The sequence below is a fragment of the Castor canadensis genome, chromosome 7 (assembly GCF_047511655.1).
Source record: "Castor canadensis chromosome 7, mCasCan1.hap1v2, whole genome shotgun sequence".
NCBI classification, from domain to species: Eukaryota; Metazoa; Chordata; class Mammalia; order Rodentia; family Castoridae; genus Castor; species Castor canadensis.
The window spans coordinates 158,687,826-158,709,177 of record NC_133392.1 but is presented as its reverse complement, the minus strand read 5'-3'; the positions used below and the strand labels follow the sequence as shown (position 1 = coordinate 158,709,177).

Here is a 21,352-nt window from a genome sequence, read left to right as displayed (position 1 = left end):
CTTTCGCAGTCTGCACTTGAAGATCAGTGAAGGGCCCTCGACCAGCTTGGTGTTGCTAGGCAACTCCGGAAGTCGAACCCAGCGCCTCCATAGGCGGGTCTGGCCACTCCCCATTCACATCCATTGGTCATTCTCCGGGGTCCCGCCTCCAAGGGCGGGATTTAGAAAACTCCGCCTCCGCGGCGCCCCGCCCCCGGCCGGCGCGCCCTGACGTCACGTCCGGCACGGCGACGGCGGCGTCTCTGGACTTGGGCTGGGCACGTTGGGTCCGGGCAGTTGGTCTGTGGGTTGTGGAAGCTACATTGCCGGGCCCAGTGCCTCCCGCGCAGGGAGGAAGACCCGGGTGAGGAAGACGCGGGCCGCGGGAAGGAGGGCTGTGGGCCGCTGTGGCCGCCTTGCGCCGGCCGTTCGGAACCTGTGGGTGCGGCGTGGGCTCAGATCACCTGTTCGCGGCCGCCTCCCTTCCCCGCTCAGAGTCTTCTGGGTGTGCACGGCCGATCAGTTCACGTTCATCCCCCGTTTTCTATACTCAGACTTTGACTTCTCTCATCGGCACCCCTTCAAGACCCTGGTCTGTCTCCCGCCATGCCCCTTCACCCGCACCATCTTCTCTGGCCAATCCAGTGTAGCCCCCGCCCCCTGGAGGCTGTCAGTCGGTTCCTGGCCTCTGCGTACACCCTCTAATCTTGACCCAAGCCCTTGTCCTGATAAGAGTGATCGTTTGGGTAGAAGCCACTTCCCTTTCTCGTTTAGGGGCTTTCTCTTGCTTCCTTTTATTTAGGCTGGTCAGGTCGTCACTTCTTCCTTCCTTTCCTCCAGACCATGGACGGCTCCTTCGTTCAGCACAGTGTGAGGGTTCTGCAGGAGCTCAACAAGCAGCGGGAGAAGGGCCAGTACTGCGACGCCACCCTGGACGTGGGGGGCCTGGTGTTCAAGGCGCACTGGAGTGTCCTTGCCTGCTGCAGCCATTTCTTCCAGAGCCTCTACGGGGACGGGTCAGGGGGCAGTGTTGTCCTCCCTGCTGGCTTTGCTGAGATCTTTGGACTTCTCCTGGACTTTTTCTACACGGGTCACCTCGCTCTCACATCAGGGAACCGTGATCAAGTGCTCCTGGCAGCCAGGGAGTTGCGAGTACCAGAGGTTGTGGAGCTGTGCCAGAGCTTCCAGCCCAAATCCTCTGTGGGACAGGCACCAAGTGGCCAGAGTGGACTGGGGAAACCTGCCTCACAGGATGTGAAAAGCCACCGTAAGGAACGGACAGACTTGGAAGAAGAGGAAGTTTCAAGAACTCTGGGCCTGGTCCCTAAGGATCAGGAGCTCAGGAACAGTCACAGCCCCCAAAGGTCCCAGCTCAGTCCCACTGCTCAGAGTAGCCCCTCCTTTCTCTGTGGGAAACTGAAGCAGGCTCTTAAGCCTTGTCCTTCAGAGGACAAAGAGCCTGAGGACTGCAAAGTGCTCCCAAGGCCCTTCGAGACTGAAGGTGTTCCACTGCAGCGTGACAGTAATGAGGTACTGTGCCCTGGGGGCCGGAAGTGGGGAGGCAAGAGTAGAGGGGAAAGATGGACTCTTTTCTGGGGTGATCTGGACCTCAAAGTAGAATCTCTGTGACGTGTAGTGCACTTTCTCAAGCATAGGAAGCCAGTAGCCTCACCTGACCTTTGAGTCACAACTGTCCATGGTTGCCAACTTCCTTGGGGGTAGAGTGGGTGGCATCAAGGTTACAGGTGTTTTCCTAGAGTAGTGAAACATAGCCTGGCTTTCAGTTCCTCACAGATAGAGCCATTTTTCCCCCAAAATCCAAGATTAAGATGTTGTCTGCCGTGGGCCCCAACGGGACTTACCTGGGTTGGGGCGTGGGATGCAACTAAAGCTGGCTCTCCACAGACCCTGCAGATTAATTTGGTGACCCCACCCCCTCCTGATGCCTCTTCTGCTCTAGTGGGAAGTGGTGGTTCAAGTTGATGACGACGGGGATGGCGATTACGTTTCTGAGCCTGAGACTATGCTGACCAGGAGGAAGTCAAAAGTAATCAGAAAGCCCTGTGCTGCCGAGCCAGCCCTGGGTACAGGTTCCCTAGCAGACGAGCCCGCTGAGAACAGAAAAGGTACAGCGGTGCCGGTTGAATGCCCCACATGTCATAAAAAGTTCCTCAGCAAATATTATCTAAAAGTCCACAACAGGTAAACGCTCTGATTTTCTATTTTCTTTTCTCATCTGCCATTCCCATGTTGGGGGGGGGGTCCTTTATTCCCCTATTCTGGGCTCTGTAGGGGCTCGGGGTTGTATCTCAGACCACACAGTGCCCTGGGGCTAACATGGCACTGATCATCAGGGAGTGGGAAGCTCCCTTTAGGTCAGATTCTTCCCTCCCTACTGTGAATCTTTTGGTTGGAGATGGGCTTGTGGACCCCTTATCAACTGGCTGTACCCACTGTGGACTTTGACTGCCAGCTTGCTTCTGCAAAAGGGGATTAGAGAAGCCTGTAGCTCCCAGGCCTAACCTTAGGAAATTCTAAAGCCTGGCAATGTGGGCTTGGGCCAAGATGCTGATCTTTAGGATTAGTGCTACCTCTGTTTCTAAGGATATTAGCTCTGGGTGTGAATGGAGCATAAAAGATCATTTGACTAAAGCTGCAGTGTCCAGTAAGGTAACCAGGAGTCCTATGGGAGCCGTTTCAACTTAAAATTAAATTCAGTTCCTTAGACACTCTAGTCATATCTCATGTGCTCAGGAGCCATGTGGCCTCTAGCTACCAAATTGGATGTGCAGACAGAGCATTTCCACCATCATGGGAGATCTCTTGGACAGCACTGCTCCAGAGTCCCATGCAAGACCTCTGGGGCCAGCAATTAGGTGACACGTCTTCAGTCACCAAGCCAAATTGTGCAACACACCTATTCTCCGATGACACTGGGAGACCACTAGTGATTGTCTAGAGTTGAGACCAGTTTGCTCTACCTGTATTTGGACTTGGCGCAGCTGCCACTAGTGGAGTCTTTCCATAATCCCAGTTTAGGGGGAACCCTGGGGGTTTTTCAGCTCTGCCCAGATGCTTCAGGCACGCTGCCAGCAAAAGACAGGTGCAGAGCATTGTCTCCATCAATCCCTACCTTGAGCTATGGGTTGCTGAATGGTTTTGAGAACTAGGAGGGGAGTGATGGCTTCATGAGGGCATTACAGTGGCAGGGGACAAGGACAGTGATGTAGCAGCAGAGGATAAGAGAAGCAGTTGGCTTCTGGTAGCTTTTGAGAGCTCTTCCAATGCCATCCATGGGCTCTGAACTACTAGATAGCTGAAAAGACTTGTGGGCAGTCAGGATACATCAATGAACAAGACAAAGGTCTTTATGGAGTGTACCTTCTGGTAGAGCAATGCAGGTGAAAGCATAAAAGCATAACAAGTTAGTGCAGTGTGCTAGGAAATGAGCAGTGTATTAGAAACAAAAGGAGGGTGGGGCCCAGGAGTTGGGGGTGGTTCAGGCTGGGACTAAGTTGTGCTTCTAAATAACTGGCCTGTGGAGACTTAGTAAGAAGGCTAGACTTAAACAAAGATAAAGGAAGTCATCCAGTGGGGAGAGCATTCTGGCCAGTGACAAGAGCCAGCATGAAGGCCCTGGGCTAGGAGGGAGCCTGGCAGGTTGGCGAACAGTGAGGAGATGAGGGACAGACTGCAGGACCAGGCAGGGTTCTCAGAGCAAGGCCAGCAAAGTGAGGGGTAGGCCGGCTGAGGCACATCTATGTCCTTGTTGGCCTCCTGGGCTTTTCTCATATTGAAGGAGGAAGCACTGGTCAGTTGTGAGTCAAGAGATGATGAGGGCTGCCTTATCTTCAAAGGGCCCCTATGACTTCTGAATTTAATCCAGCCTATTGGGAGGTTTGTGTGGTGCCAGGAGAACAGGTTAGCTTATTGCCTCGCCAGGAGATGCTGCTACTGCACTTTCTAGTTGTGGTGAGGTGATGTGGGCAGATTCTGGTCACCATTTGGAAGGTAGAGCCCACAGAGGCTCTGGGAAGACAGTTGTTTCTACAGGTAGTCGACCTGTGATCACTTATGCCAACCAGGTCTCCCAGTCAGCCTCTGTGCCAGTCCACTCCAAAATAGCCATTTAGGGAGGCTGGTAGAGGTGGGGCTTGTAAGGTTGGCTCTTGGCTCCCAGCTGGCTCCTCTAGCACAGAGCGATTTAGACTTGTGACCACAGCACCCTCCCTTGCTGAGAGCTGTGCGGAAGGGGATTTCTGGGTTTGTCCTGGCATGTTCCTCTGGGGGTCTCACCAAGCACACCTGGTGAGCTGTGGCTGGCCTCAGGACACATTTGCCTGCTGTGCAGCACAGCATGGGTTAATGGTGGGAGCCAGAGAGGGTCCTGTAAGGGACAGCTGGGAAACCCTCTCAGCCCCCACACTCCTGTGGCTTCTCCTGGCAGGAAACACACTGGGGAGAAACCTTTTGAGTGTCCCAAATGTGGGAAGTGTTACTTTCGGAAGGAGAATCTCTTGGAACATGAAGCCCGGAATTGCATGAACCGCTCAGAACAGGTACTTGGGAGTTGGCCCAGGTACTTGTGGGCAGGGGCACCATACTGCCCTGTCTTCATGGCACCTGGGAAGGGCCCCTAGGAGACCACCTCCAATGGGAACTGTAAAACTTGAGACCTACAGGGTCTTTGGATGTCATTGAGTCCATACCCAATGGTATAAGTGGGGACAAACTGTGGGAAGCATTTTGGGTTGGCCTGGCCCAGGCTCCTGGCTCATCTCCACCTTGGGCTTTGGAGCAGGGGAGCCTCAGTGGGGGATGACTGCTGGTAAGGGCCTTCTGGCTACCTCCCACCCCACTGCTGCCCCATGCGGGTAGGGTCTGGCTAAATCCCACCCTTTTGCCAGAACCTGTCAGTGGCAGCTGGGGCCAAGGACTGTGGGTAAAGCTGCTTGGTTCCTGTCCCCAGCCTGTCTGGGCCTGAGAAGGGCCTGGCATATGATAGTTAGAAGCACTCTGATAATCAGGGCAGGTGGGTTACATGTTGCCCTCTCCCACCCTAGCATCCCCCGCCCCAGGCAGACTCTTCCCAGCAGCGAGTGGAAACCCCAGCAGAGGCTGCTGTTGCAGGCAGAGGCCCCCCCTGATGCTGGCCCTGCTTGCCCCTCACACTGCCAGGTCTTCACGTGCTCTTTGTGCCAGGAGACCTTTCGCCGGAGAATGGAGCTGCGGGTGCACATGGTGTCCCACACAGGGGAGATGCCCTACAAGGTCAGGCTCGGCCTGTCCCCAGGACTGTGGGCTGGGGTATGGGGTTGGGGGTAGTCCCTGTATCCCTCCTGTGGAGCCCTTTGCCTGGGGTAGTGTCAGGTCCCTCTCTCTTAATGGTTGTCAAGAAGCTTGCCTATCTTGCTCATCTCCAGTGACCTTACATTGTGTGGGGCCACTGGCCACAACCTCACTTCCAGAGCCCTTTTAGGCCTTTTTTCTTCCTTCCTTCCTCCCTCCCTCCCTTCTCCTTCCCTCTTTTCTTTTTTTTTTTTAAATCTTCCAGCACTGAGATTTGAACTCAGGGCCTTGAGCTTGCTAGATAGGCACTCTACCACTTGAGCCATGCCCCCACCCTAGACCTGTCTTTCCATGAAGAGCATGCTCAGCACTCCTGAGCAGGGCATGGGCAGCTGAGCACTGCTCTGCCCAGAGCCAGCCCTTGTACCAGATCAGGCACCCTCTGCACTTCGCTGGGCCCTGCTCGCTCGGTCACGTACCATGGCAGGGTTCTGTAGTGCAGGCTACTCTGGAGGTGACTCTGGGTCTCTTTTTCAGTGCTCCTCCTGCTCTCAGCAGTTCATGCAGAAGAAGGATTTGCAGAGCCATATGATCAAGTTGCACGGAGCCCCCAAACCCCATGCAGTAAGTGCCAGCCAAGGCCGGGGCAGGCAGGAGTTAGGTAGCTGTGGCTCCTGTGCAGCCCCACCCTGTCCTTACCTGGTCCTGGTTTCTTTTCCTGTCCTGCCTGTGTGGTAGTGCCCCACCTGTGCCAAGTGCTTCCTGTCTCGGACAGAGCTGCAGCTGCATGAGGCTTTCAAGCACCGTGGGGAGAAGCTGTTTGTGTGCGAAGAATGTGGGCACCGGGCCTCGAGCCGCAATGGGCTGCAGATGCACATCAAGGCCAAGCACAGGTGTGGCTCTTTCCTCTCCCTGGGCTGGCCCTGCTGTCAGCAGCAGGCCAGGAAGGCAGCATTTGCTTAAATGCACACGGATGCGTGTGCCTCCATCCTGAATCTAGCACCTCCAGCCTTTCTGGGGTGGGGGACCTGAGGGGCAGCAAGCGCATGCTAGGTTGGGAAGAGGCTTCCGGGCTGAGACAAGGCTTTGTACCTCTGGGGCAAACTCATGTTTCCTTAGTTACTGTGACTCCCTGCTCCAGATTTCTTGTCTGTAACTTGGAGGTGGTATTCTTTTCCTGGCATCACCCAAGCCCTCCTGCTGGGGATGCCCCCAGCTATAACAGGGTGAAAGGGGGCCACTTCTGTCAGTGACAGCCTTTGCTGTGTCCTCACCTGAACAGGAATGAGAGGCCGTACGTGTGTGAGTTCTGCAGTCATGCCTTCACCCAGAAAGCCAATCTCAACATGCACCTGCGCACACACACGGGCGAGAAGCCTTTCCAGTGCCACCTCTGTGGCAAGACCTTCCGCACCCAAGGTAAGGCAGGCCCATTCCCTCCTCGCCCTGGGGCTGAGGCCAGTGGCTGAGCTCCCACCTTGTCCCCACAGCCAGCCTGGATAAGCACAACCGCACCCACACTGGTGAGAGACCCTTCAGCTGTGAGTTCTGTGAGCAGCGCTTCACTGAGAAGGGGCCCCTCCTGAGGCATGTAGCCAGCCGCCACCAGGAGGGCCGGCCCCACTTCTGCCAGATCTGTGGCAAGACCTTCAAAGGTACCCTGGCAGGCCATGGGGGTAGCTAGGGCTGGGCCATCTTCATTTCCTGCTGACCTGAGTTGGAGGATCTCCACAGAGAGGTCAAGGGGCAGCAGTGGCTTCCAAATGCTCCTTTAAAGCAGCAGAACTTACCTGCCAGCAAACTGGAACTGCTGTGACAGTGGAGATGGGGTCAGGGGCTGCCCAGGCCCTGCACAGCAGTGGCTTCAGGGTGGCGCTGGAGAGCCCTGGCCACGGGCTCCTACTGGGCCTGGGCTTTTGGCCTCCATTTCAGAGCAGAGCTGCTGCCATGCTCCCACCTACCCTAATGATGATGGCCTTGTGTCCCCTGCAGCTGTGGAGCAGTTACGTGTGCATGTCAGACGACACAAGGGGGTGAGGAAATTCGAGTGCACTGAATGTGGCTACAAGTTCACTCGGCAGGTAGGTCAGGCCTCAGGGTCACCCGCCCCTGGGCTCTGCTCCCCAGCACTGAGCGATCCCTCCCCTGCAGGCCCACTTGCGGAGGCACATGGAAATCCACGACAGGGTGGAGAATTACAACCCCCGGCAGCGCAAGCTCCGCAACCTGGTCATTGAAGATGAGAAAATGGTGGTGGTGGCCCTGCAGCCACCTGCAGAGATGGAGATGGGCTCGGCCGAGGTGATCGTGGAGTCCCTGGCACAGGGTGGTCTGGCCTCCCAGCTCCCTGGCCAGAGACTGTGTGCGGAGGAGAGCTTTGCTGGCCCCGGTGTCCTGGAGCCCCCACTCATCATCACAGCTGCTGTCCCTGAGGACTGTGACACATAGCCCTGTTGGCCCCAGCCCCCAATAAACCATGTGGCTTTGGACTCACTTACATGATGGTCTGTTGTCTGGTATGCTGAAGTTGCCAGCCCAGACTCCAGTGAAGTGCTTTTGTCTACAAAAAGAGGAGGAGCACTACCCTCCTCTGGACCTCAGAGCTCAGCCAGCAGACCCCCAGCTCCTCGGAAGACCTCAGCTGAGCAAGACATTGGTAGGGCACCAAGCCTCTGGGTTTGGATACTTTCTACTTCTGCCTTCTGTCCCTCATCCATTCATTCTTTCTTTTTTTGCATTACTGGGGTTTGAACTGAGGGCCTTCACCTTGAGCCACTCCACCAGCCCTTTTTGTGTTAGGTATTATTGAAACAGGGTCTTGCAAACTGTTTGCCTGGGCTGACTTCAAACTGTGATCCTCCTGATCTCTGCCTGATGAGTAGCGAGGATTACAGGCGTGAGCCACTGGCATCTGACTCATCTCTGCCTTTTAATGGAATTAGCAGCATGCTCTGTGCATGCTTCACAAAGGATTAAATGAGAAAGCTCAGTGGGTCATAAACTACTACAAAATTAGGGCCTAGGGATCTGTTCTCAGGATGACTTACTCACATGCCGGGCAAGCTTGTTTGGGGTGGGTTGTTGGAGCTTCTTCACAGCATGGTGGCTGAATTCCAAAAGTAAATATCCTGAAGGCCCAAGCTACAAGGGCTTTTTATGACCTCCCCCTGGAAGTCACGTGGCTTTACCTCTGCCTATCCTGTTGGTTGAGATTGTCACACGCCACTCCCCAGGTTAAGAGGGATGTCAAAGAACCTTCGGACAGTTTGAAACTGCCCCACAAAGAGTAGGTTCGATCAGTGCTAATGCTAGTCACAACCCCACTGGCTTCAGAGTTAGGTCCTGCTTAAAATCTTATCCTAGAGGGATCCCTGCAAGGCTATGCTGCCTTGCCACCAGTGCTAAATTCCTTCTAGGGTTGGAGGCCAGGAAAATGTTTTAGACTCAGATCCATCTACCCATCTTTCCTTTTATTCCTTGACCATTGGGAGCTCAGAAGTAAAGATGGTATTCAAGTACAGTAATTGCCACCCCAGGTTTGACTTACTTTCCTAATAGGTAATGAGCAGTTTCAGGTGTTTTGGAAAGGAAATTAAAAAGGGAGACTGCCAGGCATCAGTGGCTCACGCCTGCAATCCTAGCTACTCAGGAGGCAGAGATTAGGAGGATTGAGTTTTGAAGCCAGCCTGGGCAAATAGTTTGCAAAACCTGCTGTCGAGAAAACCTATCACAAAAAAAGGCTTTCGGGGTGGCTCAAGAGGTTAGAGTAGTGCCTAGCAAGCTTGAGGCCCTGAGTTCAAACCCCAGTACCACCAAAAAGTAAAAGGGAAACTCAAGTTGGAGTGTGACTCAGTGGTAGAGCGCTCACTTAGCATTTATGTGAGGCCATGGGTTCTACCCCCCAGGACTGCAAAACCACTACCCAAAAGTTAGCCTGTTTTCCCCCGTCTAGCCCAGGAACCAGCCTCTCCTCAGGTTGACAGGTTCTGCAGGTGTGAGAAATAGTCCGAGCTTGATTGCTCATGGGAACTTATGGCCTGTTTGGGGATCCGCCTTTATCTGAAAGGCCCTACCTCCCCAGGTCCAAGATCCAACCCACAGCAGACAGCAATTTACCACTCTGCCTTTGTAAAACACCAGCCCCCTCAGACCCTAGGCTCAAACCTGTCCACACCACGACTCCCCGCTCTGCTCCTGTTACCCAAAAAATGCTGGCCTCCGCACAAAGATTCCCAGAAGACAGCAGCAGAAGGATAGGGGCAATGACACTAAATGCATAGGAAGTATTTTTATTTCAAAAAGTATTGAAGGCATCTTAAAACTTAAGACAGGATTCTGGACATGTAAGCCTACAGAATAGACAAAAATCCCAAACCTGCCCCACCCTGTGGTATGACTAGATGCTAGACATGGGAGGGAGGTGCCCTTCATACACAGTCTCTGCAGTCATAAATATAGAGTACCTTATAGACCGGCATTAAATACTATTTACTGAATCTTCATAACTTAATTGTCCTGACAGGTAAGAGTTCTGTACAGGTGCCACGTAGAGTGTCCTATCCCCAAGTGGCCTGGCATCTGTTCTCTGTTCCAGAGTCACCATAGAGACCTCTGTAAGTGGTGGGGATGATGCAGCTCAGAATCCATGGCAAAGAGGAGGCCAGAACAGAGTGGCTTCATCCTAGAATCCCAGCTGTGTCTACAGGCCGGAGGGACCTGCTGTGGTTGAGGCTAGCCTCTGCTCCTCTCTATCCTTAGTCTTTTAAACCCAAAGATGGGGTCCTAGGGGTGGAGGCCTGGATAGCTCTGGAGCACACATGCAGAGGAATGCAAACACAAGCCCATCTCTCCTGCACAGGCCCCCATGTGAGTGGCCACCACGATAGTGGGGTAACCTAGCTGCAGGTTACAGTGAAGCAGTAGAGAGCAGGAATCCAGAACTACTTCTGGGAGATCTCCAGCCTGCCTCAGGGACGACCTGACATGTCCCTAAGCAGACTAGATAGGGTATTTTCTCTGGCCCCGAGTTCAGAGTCCCACCCCACTAAGCCCCAACTGCTGGTGAGAGACAAGCCATCCTATAGTGCACTGATACCTTCCTTTCCCACCATGGCCTCAGCAGCGCTCCATAAAGTTAGGTGACAGTGTGGGAGGCACTTTTCTAGGGGCAGGGGAGCTCCCTGAGGGAGTTCACGTGGCCAAGGAAAGGAAGGGTGAGGGGAGGACTGGGCTGTCTGTACCTGGAGACAGGCCTGGGTACAAAGTAAGCTGCGGTGTCTGGGGCATCAATGCACACGCTCACCCCAGGAGACCAAAGCAGATGGTGCCCCTTCACCCCCAGCCTTTCCCCAGCGCCTGGCACCAGCTGTGTTCTAGAACAGTTTTCTAATGTGATGACATCTGCAGTGCCTGACACTGAACAAAGGCACAGGCAAGCAAGGCTGTCTGCCTGGCAAATTAAGGCAACAACCCCTGCCATCTAGCCAAGAGGGTTTTAGATACAACTTAAGTGATGGCGTAGAGACCGTTATGTTCCTGGTGAGAACTCAGCCTGTGCTAGTTGGCTTACTAGGACAAGGCAACTCCAAACATTTGCTTTCATTTTACCTGAGCAAGCAAACAACAGTCCTAATGCCCTCTTCCTGAAAAGGGAGAGGATGATAAATTCGGAGAGGCCACTTAGGGTACCTTGAAGGACCTGAACCCCCAACCTGTGAAAAGCTCATGCTTCTGTGAGAAAACCAGGCACTCCCCACACTGCAAATTCCACCTCATCAGGTCTGAGCTCCTTGGGTCCAGGTCAGCCCCACTGGGCTCTGAAAGTCAGGCAAAGCCCACCTGTCTCACACCCCAGGCCCCTTACCCCGTCTTTTAAAGGTCAGACTGCAAGCATTTCCAACATGGAACCAACCTGCAGTCATGGCCACCAGGCCTTCCTTTAGAAGAATCCTTCACTCCAGGCCCAGCAGCTGTCTGCCTGGCAGGGCGCCACTGAGACTCCCAGCAAGGAACTGGAACCTTGCTCTGCAGTTGTTGCCCTCTCCTCCGCCCACTTGGAACAAGGTCCTAGGGAAGGTCTCCTTGCTGGGTGAGGACATACTGGCTTGGTAGAATGGAGAGATCCAGCATTTGCCATGGCCATGTCCTCTGGAAACACAAAACTCACTGGGACCTTGGGATCCCTCCTACCTGACACTCAGCTTGTCCCAGCACTGTCTGGCAAGACCCCAGCAGAGACAAGAAGCTAGGCAAGCAGACACCCCACACTGGATGGACATGGGGTTTAGGACTCCACTACAGCCATTGTCTGCTTGGTCCCTGATGCTCCAGGCCACTCAGACTCTCACAGGAGGACCCTTACCCTCTGCTCCCATGGTGGGAGTGAACAGGTATAGGTGGTAGCAGCAGGAAGGTGTGCTGCCTGGGCGAGCTGGTGCCACAAGTTGAGGGTGACCTCTGGAAGCCAGAGGCACATGCTGGCAGGGAAACAGCTCTTCTTTGACCAGGAGAGGGGCACTTACAACCAGCTTTGGCTCCAGAAGTTGTGGTTTGGCTTGAATTGTACAGAAACCTTCCACATGACAGATCCTGGGTCTCACTCAGCACCCCAGAGCTCTGCCTGTCACCCCACATGTCCTGGACATGAAGGAGGGGGTCACTCCCCCGCAGGTGCTGGGTTCCCGGCACCAAGGCCCTCCCTGGGCCAGGCCGGGGCTAGTGCAGCTCGTCAGGGTTCTGTGGTGGCCGGTGTCGGCCTGCGTCCACATCATTGCTGCCCCTGTCCAGCTCAAAGCCACGCCCGCCCACAGCAGTCTGTGGCATGAACTGTCGGAAGATGCTGACGCTGCCATGCCAGAAGGTGGGCTCTGGGAGCCTCCCTACCACACTCCAAGCCCGGGTCTCGGGGTCATAGGCCTCCACCACGTCCGAAAGTTCAAACGTATTGTCATATCCTCCTGACACGTACAGCTTCCCTCCTAGGACAGCCAGGCTGCCCCCTACATGCACCTGGGGAGCCAAAGGGAGAGATGAGTGAAGGTCAGCAGTTGGAGCTGCTTCCTGCTGTTCTCTGTGGAGATGCTGGAAATCCCAACCCCTCCAGAGGGCAGCTTTGGCACTTCCTGGATGTAGTACTGGGAGTCATACTCAAGCCAACTTCTCAGAAGTATGTGCAAGACAGCCCAACACCCTTCCTGCACCCCAACTAGGAAAAGGGGACCCCTAGGTCACAAGCCTACCCGGGTCTCGCGGGGGATCCTTCCCCATGGCAGTCAGGACGGCTGCCGCAGCACCCTGTGCAGGCCACACTCAGTGCTCCCCTACGTTGTCTCACTACTCCTGCACTGGCTCTTTTTAGGGTAGGACTGTCTGTTCTCTCAGTCTTACAGTTGGGGAAACTGAGGTTTATATGGCTGACAGTGGCAGAGCTGGGCCTTCCCAGGACTATCCAAATGTCAGGCTCAGTGCTCCCCTTCTCAACAAGCAAACACCCGGACCAGCACTGTGTGTGGGTGTCCTGTTAAGAGCACACAGCAGGTATTCAATAAACGTATTCCCAAGGCCTATTCTTCAGCAGTCAGCTGAGTGGGCTCAGTCTTCAGAGACCTACCATCTGATCTCATCCTCTCCAGCCACACTAAGCTTCTGGTGCCCTACAAACAAACCTGGCATACCTATCCGAGGGCCTTTGCACTTGCTGCCCCTCTATGAAACCCTTCTGCTTTCTGGCTCACAGCAACTGCTCAATAAATAAAATAGATGACCTCCAACCACAGCACTGGAGTCTTATTTAACATCTGGGGCTCAGCAAGTCTCAAGTGCAAAATGAAGATAACACCAGCCTTCTATTCACTGAGAGAGAATACCCGGGGAGGGCTCAACTCAGCCCCCACCCACCACGACTGTGTCCAAATACTCATCATCATGACACTTTGGTTGCAAAAGCAGAATCAGCCTGTGCTTACACACATCTGCAAATTTACCTGATTCATCGCTGGGATCTTGTCCCATTCATTCTTTGTGGGGTTATACACGTCCACCTCCGCAGAGTCGTCCCTGTGGAGGCAAGGAGGGGGAGGACAGCTGGTTAGAGTGAGGAGGAAGCACCTTGGGTGTGAGGGCCTGTTGACTCCTCCAGTGAGCGGAAGGTTTTTTGGCATAGGATCTCACTGTGTAGCCCATGCTGGCCAGAAACTCGTGATCCTCCTGTCTCAGCCTCCTGAATGCTGGGATTACAGATGTGTGCACCACATCTGGTGACCTGGAGCTTTCTGATGCCATATGGCAGCTCCCTTGCTGGGTGGGACCCCATCCCTTGGGGTTCAGGGGCTAATTCCAGGTTCCAAGGCTAGAACCCAGCTTTGCTCCCCAAACCCAAGGATCACACCCTTGGGGGGGTGCCCCTGTGTGGCTCCTGTTGCCCAGACGTGGCCATGGTGACTGCCTTCAGTACTGGAAGGTTTTACATTCCTTCTTGCCCTGGGTTCCTCCTTTTCCTCCCAGTTTTGACTTGTGCCACCCTTTTGAGAAAGCCTTCCTGGCTGGCCAGGCTAGGCCTCTCACCCCATGTGCGCTGAACCTTACTTACCACTGCCCTCAACATCATCCTGCACCCCCAACTCTGTCCTGTTCACTGCTGGGTCTCAGTGTCCAGCAAGACAAATGCAATCCAGTAATAGGAAGGAAGACACCAGCAATGCACTTCACCTTGGTGTCACGATCCTTTGACCTTGTGGGATTATCCTCCCCAACCCCACAAAAGGCTTGGGGGCATAGCATTGGGGAGCAAGGACATGTAAGTCAAAAAGCAGCAGTATGCTGGGTGCCAGGGGCTCACATCTGTAATCCTAGCTACTCCAGAGGCAGAGATCAGGAGGATCATGGTTCAAGGCCAGCCTGGGTAAATGGTTTCCAAGACCCCCATCTCCAGAATAACCAGAGAAAAATGGACTGGAGGTGTGGCTTAAGTGGTAGAGCACCTGCCTAGCAAGAGTGACACCCTGCCAGGTGCCAGTGGCTCAAGCTTGTAATTCTAGCTACTCAGGAGGCAGAGATCAGGAGCACTGTGCTTCGAGCCGGCCGGGTAAATAGTCTGAGGCTCTATCTTGAAACTACCCATCATAAAAAAGGGCTGGCGGAGTGGCTCAGGATGAATCCCTGAGTTCAAGCCCCAGCACCACAAAAAAAAAAGCCTGGGCTGGCTTCCAACTGTGATTCTCCTGGCCTCTGCCTCCTGAGTAGCTAGGATTACAGGCGTGAGCCACTGTACCTGGCCAATATTGTGAACTGTCTCTCTTGTCTTGAGACCCTCCTCAATGATTCCAAAATGTCAAACCACTCTTAAGTTTGTGGGTGGTATGATGATGGTCATTAAATCCTGAGACCTGCTAGCCTGTCCTCACCTATCACCCCCTTTTTCAGCAGACACAGAAGCCACAGCTAGAAGGGCTTGGGCAAGGCAAGGTTCCCCAGGTCCTCCTCTGCCAGGCTGCAGCATCCCATCCAGGAGCTGTCTTTTCCCAGAACTAAGACAGGACCATTGCTGGGGAGAGGCAATGGTCAGCAGACCCTTTCACTGGTCACTGATGATGCTGTGGGACTGTGGCTTATATACAGAAATGGTTACCTCCCTGGGGACAGTACATCCTGGACAGACACTGTCCAGAGATAGGTGGCATTCTAGGTCAGGGGATATATGGCACAGGAAGAGCCACGGTGCATGGAACAGGCTGGCAGTGGGAACACTTCCGGGCTCTGGCAGCAAGCCTTGCCCATACTCCCAGGATTACCTCTTTCAGTTCCAGCAGCATTCACGCAGTCTGAGGCCCGCCCCCATTCCTCCCTGCAGGCCACACTGGTAAGACAGCTCTGCCTTCCTTTTCCACACATTCAAGTGGATTCAGGTGGGACTGAAACCACCTCCTTCCTCTGCCTGCCCAGATGGCATGAACAAACCGCCCGCAGGGGTAACGCCCTCCTGCTGCTGCTTCCTCCCAGAGAGGTTTGGCAGCTGACATGTGATTCCTACCAGGAAGGGAAAAGCAGGTAGGTGTCAGGACCCAGAGCAGCCCTTGGGCACATCTTGCTCTAGGACCACAGGACAAGGAGGACATTCTGGAAGGTGGCCTGCTGCCACCACAGAGGGGCTGAAGTAAAGGCCTGGCACTTGGAGAAGTTATATTTATAGCCACTCCATCCCCCTTCCTTGAAGACACCTGGGGGAGGGGAAGCTGGTGGAAGGGCCAGGCAGTTTTATAATGACCAGTGCTGGCTGAAGTCCAGGGACCTCTTCAGAGCAGATGGTGATGCCAGGCCTCTCAGCCACGTACAAGTAATGACACCTCTGTTCCCTTAGGAGTTTACCCTGAGAAGAAGCCTCCTGTCTTGGGTAGGCGCTGCTCAGATGGTGAGACAGGTTGTGGTCCCAGACACAAAGGTCACATACCTTCTCGGGGAGGGGGGGGATACCAATTCAAAGTCCAAGACCAAAAGGGGACAGTGGAGACTGTCACTCATAACCCCTCCTCCCTTCTGGTTCCACAGCTTCAGGCAGGCTGTAGGCTAGGGAGGGGACAGTAGGATATGTACACATGCCCAGGCATGTACACACAGCAACAGGGACCCTCTCACATGCCGACGTGTGGCTATGACCAGACAGGCCACATGGCTACCCACTGGCTTTGCCTGGCTCTCAGGGATGGGGTGCCTATTAACACAAGGCCTGCTAAGAAATGCCAAACACACAGCACACTGGGCACCTGGGGACTCACCTGACAAAGTACATGAGTCCATTCAGAGTCACAGTCTTGGGTGCAAAGGACCAGGGGGGGAGCTGGCCACAGTCCACCAGCGACCACAGGTCTGTGTCTGGGTGGTAACACTGCATCACCATGGTCTCCTTGCCGGCCAGCGAGCCGATGGCATACAGCCGGCCGCGGCAGGCAGTGGTGGAGCAATTGTCCATGGGGTAAGTCATAGGCTGCAGGGCCTCCCAGGAGTCGGTGGTGTGGTCATAGCGTTCTGTGCTGTCAGCAGCTACCACATAGAGCAGTCCATCCAGCACAGAGGAGCTGTGGTACTCTCGGGCCTTCAGCATGGGTGCCACCTCTGTCCACTCGTTCACACTTGAGTTGTACCTCCACACACAGTCATAGAGCCGGGAGCCATCAGACCCGCCTGCCAGGACACACAATGGGCAGATGATCAGCCCACTTGGGGTGAGTCACCTACCTGTGCCTCCTGCAACTTCCGTGAGGGCCTCTCCCTGTAAAGGAATTAACCTCACGGGGCCCAAAACACACATCCTCTCTTCCCAAAGCCCAGGCCAGAAGCTCCACACCATGGGTGAGGCAACGCACATACCAGCCTCTGCCCTGCAGAACCACCATCAAACCAGCACTGTGAAACCAGGGCCTGGGGTGCAGTTCTAAATTAACACACAGCCCCTGTCAGGACGCTGCACATAAACTGACCTTCAAACACCTGGGCTCACCCAAGAGCATCAGGCCCGAGGTCAGCTCCAGGGCAGTCACAAGGCACTGGTCTTGGCCAACAAATCTAGGCACCCGCTTATGAAGGTGTTACCCAAACGTGGTGCCAGGACGAGATGACAGGAATGCGCCCTGTCAGCAAGAGACCTAACACAGGAAGTCAAGCACTCAGGCATCCCTGGGGGGACTAGCCTTGACTTTGGGATAGGTTTACAGAGGTGGGTTTCATTTAAAAACAAAAAAAAAAGAAAAAAAATTTTTTTTTTTTTGGTGGTTCTGGGGTTTGAATTCAGCGCCTTGTGCAAGCTGAGCCACTTTACCACCTGAGCCACGTCCCCTGGACCGTTTTGCTTTAGATAGAATCCTTTTTGTTTTTCAGATAGAATCTTGCATTTTTGCCCAGTACCTCCAACATTGGTCCTTCAACCTATGCCTCCCATATAGCTTAGATTACATGTGTGCATTCCTGGCTTTTTTTTTGGGGGGGGGTGGGGACTGGGGTTTGAACTCAAGGCTTCACATTTGCAAAGCAGGTGCTTTACTGCTTGAGTCACACCTCCAGTCCATTTTGCTTTGGTTAGTTTGGAGATGGGGGTCTCTATTTGCCTGGGCTGGCCTTTGAACCACGATCCTTCTGATCTCAGCCTCCCAAGTAGCTAGGGTTATAGGAGTGAGCCACCAGCTTGATTTTTTCCCCCCTTTATCAGATTATAGTTGTACTGGGGGTCCATTATGACATTTACAAAAGTTTTTTTCTTTACAAAAGTTCTTAGTATATATCATAGTTGAATTCAGCCTCTCCAGCTTGTTTTTGAGAGGGTCTCAGTAACTTTTTTGCCCTGGCTGGCCTCCAACAGTGACTCTCTCATCTCCACCTTCCAAGTAGCTAGGATTACAGGTGCACACCATCACCTGTCTACATTTTTTTGTCAATGAAAGGCTAAAAAAAAAAAAAAAAAGGGTTGGGGGCATGGCTCAAGTGGTAGTGTCTGCCTAGCAAGCGCAAAGCCCTGAGTTCAAACCCCAGTACCACCAAACAAACACAAACAAACCCCCAAACACCCAGTGCCACCAAAAAAGAAGAGCTGATTATCATAAATTAAACCAGGTCTACTAAGGGACTCCAGGAATCCTGAGGGCTGCACCCCCTGACTGTCTTACTACCCTGAGCTTTGGGAGGGAGGAGGCAAAAGTCTTGAAGAGCTGTGGCAAAGGCAGCTGAAGTGGGCTTCCTTGACCCCAGGAAATTCCCTAGCAGCAGCTGAATGGAAAGACCCAGCCACCTGCCTAAACCTAAAAGATTAGCTGCTCAGCTGTGACATTTATGAAAGGGTGTTCAGAAGCCCAGGCAAGTATGGCCAGTTTGGGAGGGAGTTCTCTGCTGGAAGCCCCCACCAGATTTCAGAGGGGTTGATGGGTAGGGTGGCAGGGCAGGGGGACAGTCTCCCAACAACCTAACGCAGGACCAACCTCAGATTGGAAAGAGGATGGATTCCAGCAGAGGATTGAAGGCGGGGCTGCAGGCCAAAGTTTCAACAGTCAAGAGTGGAGGATGTCCCTGAGGTGGGTTCCTCCCCCTTATCAGCTCAGAGCCCCACCAGCACCAGAGAGCACAGCTCAGAGTGGGCTTTCAGCTGAACGTGCCAGGGGCACAGCGACAGGGATGACCCTGCTCCTCGATGGCCTGATAGCGAGCCAGAGGCCCGACCAAGTTGGTTCTTTCCTTATATAGCAGTCACAGAGACCGCCCCTGCTCACGCGGTGGAAGGAGGTGGGGTGGCTTGCCTGTTTGAACCAGGATTCATCCTTGGTGAAAAATGTGGGAGAAGCCCAGCACTGGGGCAGTCTGGGGCCCGCCTACCATGACTCGGCAGTGTTTTGGGGTTTGGGCCAAGTAACTGGAAGAAAACCTCTTAACATGTGACCGTGTTTACAGTCGCGGAGGAGCTCAGCCTAAACACCCATGTGACCCACAGCGCAGGGACTAGGTGCAAGCCCCAAAAAACCTTGTCGCTGGTGACAAAGCCTGTGAGTCAGGAGGTCCTTGCGGCTAGGCAGGGACAGGGAATGTACCAGCTGGGGGAGAAGGATGGCTCAGCAGGCGTCAGCCTCCAGCCTGTCCCCGCATTCCTTGGGGAGTAAAAAGCACTCATTGTGCGGGATGAATGCCCGTCTCTACCAACCAAAAACGGGGAGGAACCTCCCGGGCCGGGAGGTGGCTCAGCCAGGCAGGCCATACCACACAGGGAAGAGACCCACAAGCTGCTACTTGTCCCTGCTCACACAAGGGGCTCTTCTTCCAGGTTCAAAGTAACCGGAGCAACAAACATAGTTGCCTTGGCTCGGACTCAGCTCGGCCCTCGGATCCAAGTTCAGTGGGTTTCTCCCAGAAAGGTGGTTGGCTCCCTCAAAGATGGGGGTGGGGGGCGAACCCAGGGCCAGCCTGAGCGCCTTCCAACGCACTCACCCGTCACGTAGATGTCATTGCCCAGCGCCACGATGCTGTAGCCCCCTCCCAGGTGGTCAGGGAACTCGGCCAGGTAGCGCCACTGGCCCGTCTGCGGGTTGTAGCAGTCGACGGTGACCAGCTCGTCGCAGTCCTGATCACAGCCGCCCACGAGCACGAGGATCTCGGCGAGGCCGGTGGAGGGGCGCGGGCGCATGCGGGGGCAGGGCCCGCGGTCGTGGCGGTCGTAGCGCGCTGCCTGGAAGTCGCGCGCCTCGCGCAGCAGGCGCAGGCAGGGCGGGCAGCGCGCCACCAGCGGCTCGGCCTCGACGTGGGCCAGCAGGTAGAAGCGGCGCACGAAGGGCAGGCGCACGGCCTCCAGCAGCTGCGGCCAGTGCGCGGCGCGGCGCGGCGGGTCTGCGCGCACCCAGCGCAGCGCCAGCTGGTAGGCGGCCTCCTCCTTGGGCACGCACAGCCCGTCGTCGCGCAGGTAGCGCAGCAGGCGCGCCAGTGGCAGCCGCTCCAGCTGATCGGCGCCCAGCTCGCCCACGTGGCGCAGGATGAAGCGCTGCGCCGCGCTCGCCAGCCCTGCGCAGCTAAAGGCCTCGGCGAAGTCCTGCATGTCCAGGCAGTTGGCCAGGTCCAGCTGCTGCTGCAAGAAGGCGCCGCACGCCTCCTTCACGGCCGGAAACTGCAGCAGGTCAGCGGCTCGCAGCAGAGGCTCGGCGTTGTCGCCGCTCACCGCCACACGGCCCGTGTAGCTGAAGTCCAGCAACAGCTGCAGCATGTCAGGCGGCACGCCATGCAGGCGCACCCGCTCGGCTCGGCTCTCGCGCAGCTGCCCAGCGAACATGGCGCGGAAATAGGGGCTGGCGGCTGCCAGCACGGCGCGGTGCGCCGGGAAGTCGCGCCCGCCCGCCGCCTCCAGGGTCACGTCCAGGAACTTGCGCTCTGCGCGGAGCTGGCTCAGGCCACGCAGCAGGCTCAGGGCGTGCGCAGGGTCCGAAAAAGGAAGCACAGCCAGGGGCGCCGGCCGCTCCATGGCGCTTCGCTTAGAGACTTCGGGACGCCGCGGCCGGGGCCTGCGGAGAGACGCTGCCTATCCGGCACCAGTGCTATAAATACAGCCAGGCGCCGCGGCCTCCCGGGGGCGGGCTCTGGGTGGGCGGGGCGTCTCTGGACACGCCCACTTAACCCTTTCGGCCCGGGCCTGCAGCCCGCCCTCCTCCCGCCGAAGCGCGAACTGGCCGCCCCCGCCCCCGCCCCGCCCCCGCCCGCCCACCTCGACGCCCGCCCCCGACCCTCCGGGCTGAGTCACCACCTCCCTCGCCCGGTCCCTTTCCGCCTTTCCGGGACTTCCTGCCGCCTGCCGCGGATGCCAAGCCGAGGACGGCTAGTGACAAGTGCGGCGGCCCTTTGCGTGGGGATCAGGATCTCCCGGGCCTGTACGTGATCCACATCGCCCAACTACGGAGCAAAATCGGGGGAGGCGAGTTCGGCCCCCCGAATCCGAGGCTACCCTTACGCCCGGGTTCCTTACTGCGCGGCCTGCTGAGTGCAGTGGCTTTCTCTCTCTCTCTCTCTCTCTCTCTCTCTCTTTTTTGGTTCTACTGTTTCCAGGGTTGCTGGTTAATCCATCAAGGGACAGATTTCAAACGTCTGGATTTGTACTGTTCAGGGCCAAAGCATGAACAAGGCTAAGGGTTTTCGTTGACGTTTTTCCTGGCGCGTTTGTGAGTGACGCGGGGCCAGATTCCAGGAATGCGCTCCACTGTGTTCCTGCCTGAGTTTCAAACTCAGCAGTTAATAACTGGTCAGCTTCGAGGCGTAGTTTTACTTTCCCAGTCTGACTCCTTCAGGCTTCAGAGCCTCCGTTCCAATGGGCAGACCTGCTGTGGGGCCCTCAGGCCTCCTGCCCATGAGGGTGGCCCAAGAGTCCAGAGGGAACTCAAGGTCAGACGAGGGAGTGCCTTAAAAACCAGGAGATAGGGCCGTTCTGCCAAGTCAGTCACTTGAGCAGTGATGGTGTATAAGGAACCTCCCTTATTTCAGTTCCTGTAGTTAGGGTGCCACTTTGAACACAGCTATAGTGAAAAAAGACCCCTCACTTGGAAGGCATTTTTCTTTAGTTTAAGGTCCTCTTTGCTCA

General features: G+C 55.4%; 2 protein-coding genes across 2 annotated transcripts; one reads left to right on the top strand and one right to left on the bottom strand.

Moving 5' to 3' along the window:
• Window positions 1-192: 192 nt before the first annotated feature.
• Zbtb48 (zinc finger and BTB domain containing 48) lies at window positions 193-7,765 on the top strand. The gene is made up of 11 exons (XM_020161917.2): window positions 193-343; window positions 820-1,509; window positions 1,940-2,181; window positions 4,427-4,538; window positions 5,158-5,250; window positions 5,806-5,892; window positions 6,007-6,161; window positions 6,551-6,687; window positions 6,759-6,923; window positions 7,261-7,349; window positions 7,420-7,765. The coding sequence occupies exons 2-11, from the start codon at window positions 823-825 to the stop codon at window positions 7,714-7,716; spliced, it is 2,064 nt and encodes a 687-aa protein (XP_020017506.2). The 5' UTR covers window positions 193-343; window positions 820-822; the 3' UTR covers window positions 7,717-7,765.
• Window positions 7,766-9,541: 1,776 nt separating this feature from the next.
• On the bottom strand, window positions 9,542-20,356 carry Klhl21 (kelch like family member 21). The gene is made up of 4 exons (XM_020161916.2): window positions 19,225-20,356; window positions 16,038-16,443; window positions 13,251-13,323; window positions 9,542-12,276 (listed from the first exon to the last, which is right to left on the bottom strand). Exons 1-4 carry the CDS (start codon window positions 20,243-20,245, stop codon window positions 11,983-11,985), a joined length of 1,794 nt encoding a protein of 597 aa, XP_020017505.1. The 5' UTR covers window positions 20,246-20,356; the 3' UTR covers window positions 9,542-11,982.
• Window positions 20,357-21,352: the final 996 nt, after the last annotated feature.